General features: G+C 33.9%; 1 protein-coding gene across 2 annotated transcripts in view; it reads left to right on the top strand.

Moving 5' to 3' along the window:
• Window positions 1-13,430, top strand: part of CYLC1 (cylicin 1) — a 49,334-nt gene that overhangs the window by 21,081 nt on the left and 14,823 nt on the right. For both annotated transcript variants that reach the window (XM_009197855.4, XM_017954346.3), the window contains exons 3-5: window positions 5,695-5,735; window positions 7,268-7,386; window positions 8,684-10,423. In XM_009197855.4, coding sequence (XP_009196119.2) covers window positions 5,695-5,735; window positions 7,268-7,386; window positions 8,684-10,423 — 1,900 coding nt within the window. The remainder of the gene's footprint in view (window positions 1-5,694; window positions 5,736-7,267; window positions 7,387-8,683; window positions 10,424-13,430) is intronic.

The following is a 13,430-nucleotide window of genomic DNA, read 5'->3' as shown; positions in this document are numbered from 1 at the left end:
GTAAGGTTGGTTCAATATATGCAAATTAACAAATGTGACTCATCACATAAACAGAACTAAAGGCAAAAACCACATGATTATCTCAATAGATGAACAAAAGGCTATCAATAAAATTTAAACACTTCTTCAGTGCACTAAAAACTCTCCTCATAAACTAGTATTAAAGGTCAATAGAAATGTACACAGAGTCACTATGAGAAAAACATAGCCAACATCATACTGAATAGGGAATAGCTTCGAAGCTTTCTCTGAAAGCCAGCGTAAGACAAGACTTTCTGCAATGCTCATATATTCAACATAGTATTGGATGTCTGGCCAGGAAATCAGACAAGAGAAATAAATGAAAGCAATAAATTGAAATAGAGGAAGTAAACTATTCCTATTTGCAGCTGACATGATTCTATACCTAGAAAACTCTGTAGTCTCAGCCCAAAAGATCCTTAAGCTGATAAACAACTTCAGAAAAATTTCAGGACACAAAAGAATAATATGCAAAATATTAGCATTTCTATCAGCCCAATAACAGTCAAGCTAAGAGCCAAATCAGAAAACTAATACAATTCACAATTGCCAGAAAAAGAATAAAATACATAGGCCTACAACTAATCAGGGAGGTTAAAAAGCTCTACCATGAGAATTACAAACACTGATCAAAGAAATCAGAATATGCCCTACGATATGATGGAAAAACACTCTATACTCATGGTAGGAAGAATCAATATTATTAAGAAATGACATACTGTCCATAGCAATTTACAAATTCAATGCTATTTCTCTCAAACTGTGACATTCTTCATACCAAAATGAAAAAAACATATTTAATTTTATATAAAACCAAATATAAAGCCCAAATACCCAAGGCAATCCTAAGCAAAAAACACAAACAAAAAACTCTCCCCCCTCACACACACACACGTGCATACACATACACACACACCCACACACACAAACAAAAGCTGGAGACATAATTGTAACTTTAAGCTATACTGGGACTACAGTAACCAAAATACAAAACAGCATGGTACTAATACAAAACAGATACATAGATATATGGAACAGATAGAGAGTCCAGAAATAAGGCCACACACATGCAACCATCTGAACTTCCGTAAAGCCAACAAAAACCAGCAATTGAGAAAGGACGCCCTATTCAATAGATGGTTCTGAGATAACTGACTAGACATATACAGAAAATTGGAACTGCACCTCTTTCTTACACCATATAAAAAATCAACTCAAGATGAATTAAAACTCAATGTATGAAACCAAAGTGTCTAAAACCCTGAAGGCAACCTAGGCTGATATCATTTTGGTTGTAGTAACAGCAAAGATTTCATGACAAAACCATGCAAAGCAATCAATAACAAAACTGATGAATGAGACCTATTAGGTTGCTGCAGAAGTAATTGTGGTTTTTACCCTTTAAAGTAATGACAAAAATCACAATTACTTTTGTAATAATTAAACTAAATAGCTTCTGCATAGCAAAATAGACTACCAACAGAGTAAACAGACAACCTTAAGAATAGGAGAAAATGTTTGCAATGTATGGACAAAAGTCTAATACGAGGCATCTAAAAGGAACTTCAACAAATGTACAAGAAAAAAACTAATAACCCCACTTAAAATTGGGCAAAGGACATAAACAGACAGTTCTTAAAAGAAGACATACAGATGGCCAACAAGCATATGAAAAACTCAACATCATTGATCATTAGAGAAAGGCAAACCAAAATTAAAGTAAGATACCATCTCACACTGGTGAGAATGGCTATTATTAAAAAGCCAAAAAATAACAGATGCTGATGAGGTTGTGAAGAAAAGGAAAAGGTTATATACACTGTTGGTGGGAGTGTAAATTACATCAACCATTGTGGAAAGCAGTGTGGCAATTCCTCAAAAAGCTAAAAACAGAACTAGCATTCAACCCAGCAATGGTTTTATACCCATTACTGGATATATAAATCATTCTATCACAGGAATATAAATCATTCTATCACAAATACATGTGCAGTACTATTCACATTAGCAAAAACATGGAATCAATCTAGATGTCCATCAATGGTAGACTGCATAAAGAAAATATTGTACATATACCACATGGAATACTATGCAACCATAAAAATGGAATCAGATCATGTCTTTTGTGGGAACATGAATGGAGCTGCAAGCCATTATCCTTAGCAAACTAACAAAGAAACAGAAAACCAAATACTGCATGTTATCTCTTATAAGTGGGAACTAAATGATAACATGAAAACAGAGGGGATCAAAGCCTCTGGGGCCTATTAGCGTGTGGAGGGTGGGAAGAGAGAGAGGACAAAAAAAAAATAACTCTTGGGTACTACACTTAGTATCTGGGTGATAAAATAATCTGTATAACATACTCCTATGACACGAGTTTACCTGTGTAGCAAACCTGTGTGTGTACCCATGAACCTAAGATGAAAGTAAACAAACAAACAAACATGTGTTTATTTTATCTTAATTTTTAAAGGATATTTGTGTTGTGCTAAAATCTTGAGTTGGGAGTTATTTTCTTTTATAACTTTAACTATGTAGTTACACTGTTGGCTTATATCACTAATTTTCTCCTTTATATCAAAGAATGGAGTTACCATGTGTTTATAAGGAGCATGTACATATCCACTTATAAAACAAATAATAACTAAGACTACACTTAGAAAATGAAGAAAACTGCTCAGAAGTTTAACTATGTTTCAATTTCCAATAATTTAGGACTAAGAAATATTTTCCTCTCTCAAGCAAGGCATTTCATAATATTTATTTCGATTATCCTTCTGACTGGTTCTTTGTTGCCTTTTCTAGTGATATCCCAAGTGAGATGTATGTGCAAGACAACTGAAGTGTAGAAATAATATATTAAAACTTGAATTTACATGTTTCACTTCATATTTTGAAATGTCTTATTTTAATAAATAATATATAATAAATAATTTATAATATATACCATTACAATAGACTATGAACTATTCACACACATATTAAGTTGATGTGTTCAAAATTGTTTACTGATAAAATGTTTGAAAAATGAAGCTTAGAAAATGCTACTTTAGACTGTGGGAAGAAAGTAAAAATCAATGCAGGTGTAGTCTTTTTCTTAGAGTATAAAAGCAGTGATCAAGTCAGCATGGCTGACTACTAAACTGCTAAATTTCCAGGGATACATGTCATAACATCTTCTAGCTACCCTATTGAATGAAGGGGTTTCACTACAGACAAATAGGGGGTCATTGATCAATTACCTTTGGAAAAACCAAAAGCACAAACTTGAACTATTTCAGAAATCTGTAAAGTTTTCTTTTTCAAAACAATTCAGAGCAGTAGTTCTTAAACAGAGCTGAGTATCAAAATCATCTAAGACAGTTTTAAATACAGACTTTATTGACTCAACTCAGGGGTACGTTCATGGTTCTGAGCAGTTCTCAGATGTGTTTATGTTTTTAAAACTTCTGAATTAATTTTGATGTTTACGTCCAGTTACGAATTACTGGACTAGATACTTTGTGCTCAGTGTCTCCAAAAGTTCTTTCTAAATAAGTATGTCAGTTGTTATTTAATGACGAGTGTGTGTCAGGTTTTGTGCTGGACACTAGAGCTTTACTTTAGAAAATGAAAATAGATTTGCATCATATATAAATACATTTTATCGACAAAGGGCTAATATCCAGAACCTACAAAGAACTCAAACAAATTTACAAGAAAAAACAAACAACCCCATCAAAAGTGGGCAAAGGATATATGAACAGACACTTCTCAAAAGAAGACATTCATATAGCCAACAGACACATGAAAAATGCTCATCATCACTGACCATCAGAGAAATGCAAATCAAAACCACAATGAGATACCATCTCACACCAGTTAGGATGGCAATCATTAAAAAGTCAAGAAACAACAGGTGCTGGAGAGGATGTGGAAAAATGGGAACACTTTTACACTGATGGTGGGATTGTAAAGCTAGTTCAACCATTGTGGAAAACAGTATGGCGATTCCTCAAGGATCTAGAACTAAATACCATATGACCCAATATGAAATTACTGGGTATATACCCAAAGGATTATAAATCATGCTGCTATAAGACACATGCACATGTATGTTCATTCTTGGTACTATTCACAATAGCAAAGACTTGGAATCAGCAAATATCCATCAGTGACAGACTGGATTAAGAAAATGTAAGCACATATACACCCATGGGATACTATGCAGCCATAAAAAAGGATGATTGTGTCCTTTGTAGGGACATGGATGCAGCTGGAAGCCATCATTCTCAGCAAACTATTGCAGAACAGAAAACCAAACACTCGTGTTTCTCACTCATAAGGTGGGAGGTGAACAATGAAAGAGATCACTTGGGCGTGGGAAGGAAGGGAACATCACACACACTGGGGCCCTATGGGAGGAGGGGAAGGGATGGCATTGGGGTCATACCTGATGTAAATGGCGAGTTGATGGGTGCTGGTATGGTTGATGGTGCAGCACACCAACATGGCACATGTATTATGTAACAAACCTGCACGTTGTGCACATGTACCCTAAAACTTAAAGTATAATAATGAAAAAATAAATAAATAAAAATATAGAACACTAAAAAGAAAATAAATAAAATAAAAAATACATTTTATCATTTTGACTTATTTTTGTTTTGTGTTTTAATACCTGATGATTTAGGTAAGTCAAAAAAGTAAAGCCCTAAGGCAGGGGTGTGTAATCATTCAGCTTCCCTGGACCATATTAGAAGAATTCTCTTGGGCCACACATATAATACACTAACACTAATGATAGCTGATCAACTAAAAAAACAAATAGCAAAAAAAAAAACAAAACAAAACAAAAAAAAAAACAAAAAAAAACCTCATAATGTTTTAAGAAAGTTTACAAATTTGTGCTGAGTTTCATTCAAACCCCTTCAGGGCCACATGTGGCCTGCAGGCCACGGGTTGGACAAGCTTACTGGGATATGCGTTTATATAAGCACAACCTCAGCTGTAGCAATGGTTGAATTTACCATTCTAGCTAATAAGGAAGTAACACTTTCAAAACACATTATGCCATGTTTATTTTTGGTAGACAATACTGATTAGTACCAAATCAAATGGGCACCTTCCAAATGGAGAATATCGTGGATCAATTATCCCTGTGTGGAGAGACAATTCAAAATCCAGATCAACACTTATATGTGCCCCCATAAGACATGATTAGTGATTTGATGTAATTTGTGAAAACATTAAAATGTGAGATTACTTCAGAACTTTTTCAGTGAACTAAGAAAATTCTGACTTAGAATTTTTCACTAGAGAATATTTTGAGGCTGAACTCGTTCAATTTACTTATTTGTTATTAAGTAACAGATTACTTAATTAAGTTAGTATTTTTATTTCAGGTTTTTAAATGTCTAGTAAAAATACAATTGATTTTGAATAGGGAGACTAATATGCATTAAAGGTAGACATTCTTAAATAAGGGAGATAAGAGAATGAATACAAGTTTTTGAAGTGTTATGATTGAAGAATTTGTTATAATAATGAGTGACAATAAGACAGTTCCAAATCACTGCTTAAACATAGCATTGGGCTTTGTTTCTTAGAAATAAAGGATAGTTTACTTAAAAATGTATCATTTATTGTCCATAATACAAATTTAATTAAAGCATTTTCTTCTTTTAATAGACTAGAAGTAAACATCAGAACATATGACAATTCCATTCCAAGTAAGAATTTAGTTAATGAAGTTTAACTTTTCTTAGATTGGAAAATAATTTTAGGAACTAATGACTAGTGTATTCCAGTAAATGTGATAAAGCAGAAACTGCTATGAATTTTTGTAAAAATTTTATAAAAGCATGTATGCGTGATATTTGTATGTGTATGTTGGTTGGTGTACATGTGTGTGTATATTTCTGGCCGTGATGTAGATTTGCACTCACTGGTTTTGAAGAAAGATTTATTTAGTTTGCTCTCCTTCATAATACAAACCAATTTTACTTGTGTAAGATTCCCTTGTTTTTAGAATTCATAATTACAGTAAAGAGGTCAAATATAGTCAGAGAGATGAAAATAGTTAATGAACAACCCATTTGTTAAACAGCTGCAACTTTAGGAACGTTTACTTTAATATACTGAGCCGAAATCTGCCTGCACTGCTATAACTATTACCTATTGGTTCTAGCCCACTCCTCAGGATACATATAAAAGAAGTCTATAACATTGTGATTAAGAGCATGGGCTCTGGGCCCAAAGCACCTAGGTTCAAATCAACTCTGCTACTTACTAGCTTTACGATTTGGAGCAATTAATTTAACCTCTCCCCATCTCTGTGCTTTATTTTTCCACATCCGTAAAATGGAGACAATTATATTACCTAATTCAAAGCATTGTTATAGAGATTAAACAAGTTTACTAAAATGCTTAGAACACAGTCTGGCACATAGTAAACACTACACGAGTGTTAGTGGTTGCAGTTATGCTATTATTACTATGACTACTTTTCACCAATATAGCAGCTCTTTAAAAATCTAAATATAGTAACCATATCTCTGATTAGTCTCTCCGTCCCCAAGAGAGCTATGTTGAGTTTCGTTACCAGTTCCACTTTTGACATAGTTTTCAGATAGTTTGATCTTCCTGATCACACTATTCTGGTTATCCTCAAGTATGTATGTCCTTCTTTAAATACAATCTCCAGAATGGAATGCAGTGTTTCCACCTAGGGCCCTAATTCCTGCAGTTTGGGATGCCGCTGAGGTCAAAGACGTGCTAAAAGAAACACTCAGATGTAATCAATCAAGACTTTTACTGACTGTTGTCAACATCGTGCTAGTTATTATGAAGACTATAGAAGAAATTTTATTGTCTGCAATCTAACTAAAGTGACATAAAGAAAAAAAAGCCAGGATAGAGGAGATGATGTAGATATTTTCAAGGAAACAGTAAATCTCTATTTTCTATTCCTACTGTCTGATTCTATTATTTTACCATCATGATTTAAGTATCTGTGAAAATTAGTTTAATGTAGAAAATAAAATTACAAATTTATTTTTAATAAAATTCAATGATAAATAAGAAAAATAGTTTTTATTTTCTCTGATTGCTATGCAAATAAAGTAGGAACTCTGAGAAAAAATCTATATTTTAATTTATAACTTAGTTTAATTTAAATAATATGTTTCTTTTTCAAGAATATTTCAGGTCTGTGGAACATCTGACATTAACTCCAAGTTGTTTATTATCCTTTTTCATTTAGTCAGTGAATCAAGCAAAAAATCATGGAATCAAAAACACTTTGCTTTGACATTTCCCAAACCACCCCAGAGAGGTACAAATGATAAATCAAGACCTTTGAAATCACAAATAACAGTTACTGTAAGTATAGAAAAAGTCATTTTTAAAAACAAAATCTAAGTTGGTAAAGCATATATAAATATAAGACCTTTGTAACTTGACTTTTACTACCTGTTGGAAGATTTTTTTTTTTAATTTGTAATTTTCTGTACAACAGACTGCCCCTACTGCTTTAGATTAAGCTCATATTTCTACATAATTATCCACATCAAAGACATTATCTAAGCAAGCTGGAGAACCTAATACTGCACCTGGCAAGTTCTATCAGGCATGTTTACCAACTGCAAAAAGCAGTTAAAATTTATATATTAGAGCAGAAACTGATCTTGATGAGGTTTCAAGGTCTCCTTATTTTACAAAATATGAAATTCAGGAGACTCGATATTAAGAGATTCAAGTTTTCTACTGTTTCTCTAAAGTGGAGTTATCCTATCAATTAGCAAAAGGAAAAACAAGCATGTATAGATCACCTATTATGATATCAAGCAATTTTAAAGCATCTCCCAGAGCGAAGTTACAGTCAATGCATTTATTCGAGGGTAATTTATTACATCTGTAGTGATCCAACTTTCATGCTTCTCTTCAGGTTATCTTTTAATTCCATATTACCATTTGCTTGTTGGCACCTCTACTGAATAGTTGAGGGAAAATAAGAAGCAATTCTAAAATCAGTCTTTACGGTTATTTATGACAACTAACTAGATTTGGCAAATATTTGGGTGAGAGTTGAAAATAAATTACACCACTGCTGCACAAGTTAATGTGAATCAAGCATCTGTTTATTTCATTCAGTTTATGTCTTTGTTTCTTTTTGTGCGGTGCAGTTGGGGTCACAGAATCTCAATTTTACAAGGCACTTTAAAAGCAGGAGTAGAAATTAAGCTAGGGTTTTACAACTATTACAGGAACTGTCATGACAAACTTCAAGTGGATCAGTTTATTTCTGATTTAACTTGGGAATAGACAGTGTTCAGTTTTTTCCAAAAGATTCTCCCCATATAGAATTCCCAAAAGTCTACTGTTGGTTTTTGAGGACAAGTCCTGGAATGTCATCGATCACTGTGGGCCTGCTCTAATATCAATAAGAATCATTAATGGAATCATAAAGTTCCCACTAAAGTCATTTTATTTCCAAAGTGGAGTTATCTCTCTCTTTCTGTCTCTCTCTTTCACACACACACACACACACACACACACAACCTTGAAAGAGAGAAAAAAACCTAAGTTTAAACAGATGGTTAGTAAAAATATAAACTTTTTATGTTTCAATATAGAAAGATATAACTCATTCACAAATGTGTATTATTATTCTAACCAGTCTTTTCAGAGGCATGACCAAAGAAAACTAGAAGAAGGCCAGAAACCAGCTCATGTATGGATAAGGCATTCTTTAAGAAAAATTTTGCAACGACCACCTATTTACACAGCTGCCAGGGAACAGACTCCATTCAGACATCTTTATACTTCCAAAACCCATCTTAAAAAAGCAGAATATAAGAACTCCAAAGATGAAAAAAGAGGAACACCTTTGAAGAAAGATTCCAAGAAAAAAGGAGGCTCATATGCAACAAATCCAGAATCCAAGCAAACAGTAGAAGATGAGAAAACTAAAAGACAAAACGAGGCAGATAAAACTCCCTTAAAATCATCACATGAAAATGAACCATCTAAGAAGTCAAAACCCAATTCAGAAACAAATCCAGAATCCCAAAATTCTAAGACAGTCTCAAAAAATTATTCACAAAAAGATAAGAAAGATTCAAAGAATTCCAAGAAGACGAACACTAAATTCATATATACAAAGAACAATCCAAAGAAAGATTTGAAGAGGTCAAGGACTAGTAATGATGCCATATCAGAGATTTGCTCAGAAAATAGTTTAAATGCTGATTTCCTCATGTTAGTGGGAGAGTCTGATGATGAATCCATACATTTTGATACATGCTTAAGGAATTATTCACAGAATAATTCAAAGAAGCCTGCAAAGAAGGACACAAAAAAGAGTGCAAAGAAAAGCTCTGATGCTGAATCTGAAGACTCAAAGGATGTTAAGAAAGATTCAAAGAAAGTTAAGAAAAATGCCAAGAAAGATGACAAGAAAAAGGATGTAAAGAAGGACACAGAGTCTACTGATGCTGAATCTGGAGACTCAAAGGATGCAAGGAAAGATACAAAGAAGGATAAGAAAAATTTAAAGAAAGATGACAGGAAAAAGGACACAAAGAATTACCCAGAGTCTACTGATACTGAATCAGGAGACGCAAAGGATGCAAACGAAGATTCAAGAAAGTCAAAGAAGGCTTCAAAGAAAGATGACAAGAAAAAGGATGCGAAGAAAAGTACAGTCTCTACTGATTCTGAATCTGAATTGGAGTCAAAGAAAAGTCAGAAAGATGAAAAAAAGTATAAAAAAGGTTCAAAGACAGATAATAAAAAGTCTGTCAAGAGTGATGAAGAATCTACTGATGCTGACTCTGAACCAAAAGGAGATTCAAAAAAGGGTAAAAAGGATGAAAAGAAGGGAAGGAAAGATTCAAAGAAAGATGACAGAAAGAAGGATGCAAAGAAAAATGCGGAATCTACTGAAACTGAATCTGATTTGGAGTTAAAGAAAGAAAAGAAAGACTCAAAGAAGGAAAGGAAAGGTTCAAAGAAAGATGTCAAGAAGGATGCAAGGAAGGACACAGAATCTACTGATGCTGAATTTGATGAATCTTCCAAGACAGGCTTTAAAACATCTACACAAATCAAAAGTTCAGATACTGAATCTGAAGAGGCACTATATAAACCTGGGGCTAAGAAGAAAATTGATGAATCGTATGGCATATCTGCAAATTCAAAGCTGGAAGGACTGGAATTAAGGAGAGGATTCAGAATGTCATCCAAAAAGACTACATTCAAGGAAAAAGGGGAAAAGGCAAGTATAGGTAGAGTTCCTCCATCAAGAGAAAGACCACCACTCCCTGCTTGTGAGCCTTCTCTACCATCACCAAAAGTCAAACGTCTTTGTCGGTGCAAGATGCCTCCTCCACCTCCAAAACCAAGATATGCTCCTTTGGTAAGTTTACTATTGTTTTATTTTTAGACTAAAATGGATATAAAATTTGAAAGACATTTTTAGAGTCTGAATTTCTGATTTCTCCAAATAATAGTTATCTTTTACTAGAATATTGACAACTTTTTAACTCAAAGGTAAGAAAAATAAAGAGTACCTCACAAGGATGCAGAATATTGCAAAAAAGTTATAAATTTAAGAGAATAGAAATTATTTTGACTAGAGAAGAGAGAAATGACTTGTGATTTAAGAAAACATGTGAAGTTATGTATAAAGAAGGTCATTTTGCAAAAAAAAGAAAGTGGTTAAGTTTTATGCTTGGAAAAGAACAAAAATGAAAATTGGATGGGTGCAGCACACCAACATGGCACAAGTATACATATGTAACAAACCTGCACGTTATGCACATGTACCCTACAACTTAAAGTATAATAATAATAAATAAATTAAAAAAAATGAAAATTGACTAAAACTTCTACAGGGGCAGATTTAAGCGAGATATAAAGACATTTCCTGAGAAGTTGATGAATACAGTAAAAGCTAGATTAACCAAAATGCATACGTAGCAGGTGGAATACATGCCAAGATTCAGCTGTGCAAAAAAAAAAAAAAAATTATTTAATCCATATCTCAAGTGCAGTTTTTATGAGCCCTCATTATAACTGATATCGGGAAACAAAAGTTAACTTTTCAGAAATAAATATATCTTCTCTAATTTATAAGTCTCATGTTAACTTTGTCTATTTGAAGGTAAATACTCTGCCAACTTAAAGCTAATACTTCTCTCATCCAGGAGACTTTCCCTGCAATCCCTTCCCCAAATAGTCTGATTGTAAGGGAAAGCTTAAAGAGACATCTTACATTAGACAGAGGAGTTCTGGATTAGTGCTTACACTGCTGATAAAGATATACCTGAGACTGAGCAATTTACAAAAGAAAGAGGTTTAATTGGACTCACAGTTCCATGTGTCTGAGGAGGCCTCACAATCATGGCAGAAGGCAAGGAGGAGCAAGTCACATCTTACTTGGATGACAGCAGGCAAAGAGAGCTTGTGCAGAGAAGCTCATGTTTTTAAAACCATCAGATCTTTTGAGAATCTTCACTATCACAAGAACAGTGTAGGAAAGACCCGCCTCCATAATTCAATCACTTTCCACTGGGCTCCTCCCACAACATGTGTGAATTGTGGAGGTTACAATTCAAGATAAGATTTGGGTGGAGACACAGCCAAACCATATCAAGTCCCTATTCCACATGTTTCCTCCCTTTCTGTCTCTACAATTTTTGGTTGGGAGTAACTAATTTACATGATTTCTGGGCATCAACCTTTGTTTCCTATGCTTGCATGGTATTCATTGTTCATTCTAAGCATGGTAGGGCTGCTGCCCTCTGACCTTTTAAACTCAGGGCATCTGTAGATATGGCTAGTTCTTGACCCCAAGCTTCTCATTTTCATTAATTTCCTCCTCCCTTTCTTCTCCTCATTTCTCCTCCTTGTCACCTTCTTGTTCTTCTAACTCAGGAAATTTATATTTCCTCTTTTAGGCTCAGAGAGATCTATTTTATCTTATATTCCAAATATTTTCTATCTTTGGTTTATAATAAAACTACATACATACATCAATTTACTCCTTATATATTAATATTTTTTGGAAGATAAAAACACCTTGTATCACTCTCAGAAAGGCTGGGTTTCAAGTCTAGCTTTCTCCTAGAAGACCCCAAAACTCTGCTTTGAGACTCAGAGTTGATTAATGACCCCCTTGCTCTAGGTGATATCTTCTCTCTCCACCAGATTGAGTTAATGAATGGCTAGCCACTAGTGTGACAATACTTATAAGAAATAAAAGTACACTGGGGAATAATTTTTAAGATAAATAAGAAGAAAGACTCTCAAATAGCTAGGCTCTTTTCCACAGGCAGTTTTTAGGAAAAGTAAGTAACATATAAGAAAAAAAATTGAGTACAAGGATTAATTTTAATTTTAAAAAACATCTTTCAGGATATGTTCTAGGCTTGTACAATTCATGCCAAGTCTCTTTAATAAACTTCCATATGCATTCTCACCATTCAGTTAGGCTTTTCTATCTCTACTACTCCACTGAAACTTTTCCTTTAAAGATTACCAAATACCTTCTTGTGACCATATCTACAGGCTTTTCCTCCCTCTTCAGGTTATTTCATAATTCACACTAACCTCTCTGTCTGGAAATACTTGCATTACTTCACTTCTATGACTCTGTGCTCTCCTGTGTTTATTTCTACATGTGGTAGCTTTTAACCACCTTTATTGTATCCTTCTCTGCCTCATTATTAAAAATTGGAATGATCCTTTCTTTGTTCTGGACACTCTCTATTTACAATACTCCCTTTGTGAGTTTATAGTGTTGAATGGTTTTAAATATTATCTATGTATTGATGATTACAAAATTAATATCTTCAGTTATGACCTTCCCATTGAGCTCCAAAATCTCTCCAGCCACTTACTTGAAATCTCCACTATAGTATCTACTGGACATCTCAAACTTAAAATGTTTAAATAATACTTTTAATCCCACACTAAGTTCTATTCCTCCCTTAGCCTTCTTCATCTTATCAGATGGCACCACCATCCAGCCAGTTGATTTTTTTAAGCCTGGACATAATATCTTTCTCACTTCTTTTTCTCACTCTCCACAGGTAATCAATCAGCAAGACTTGTTTACTCTACCTCCAAAATATATCCTGAATGAGTCCACTTTCCTTATCTCCATTACTACCACCTTCATTGCTCCAATCATCACCATCATTAGCATCTAGCTATCCATTAACTCATTATGTTGCCCAGGTTGGTCTTGAACTCCTGTGCTCAAGCAATCTTCCAGCCTTGTCTTCCCAAAGTGCTGAGATTGTAGGTGTAAGCCACCATGTCTGGCAGAATAAAATTTCTTTTTTTTTTTTTTTTAAATTTATTTATTATTATTATACTTTAAGTTGTAGGGTACATGTGCATAACGTGCAGGTTTGTTA

This window comes from Papio anubis, chromosome X (genome assembly GCF_008728515.1).
Source record: "Papio anubis isolate 15944 chromosome X, Panubis1.0, whole genome shotgun sequence".
Taxonomy (NCBI): domain Eukaryota; kingdom Metazoa; phylum Chordata; class Mammalia; order Primates; family Cercopithecidae; genus Papio; species Papio anubis.
The sequence above is the reverse complement of the archived record's forward strand: the minus strand, read 5'-3'. Positions and strand labels throughout refer to the sequence as shown.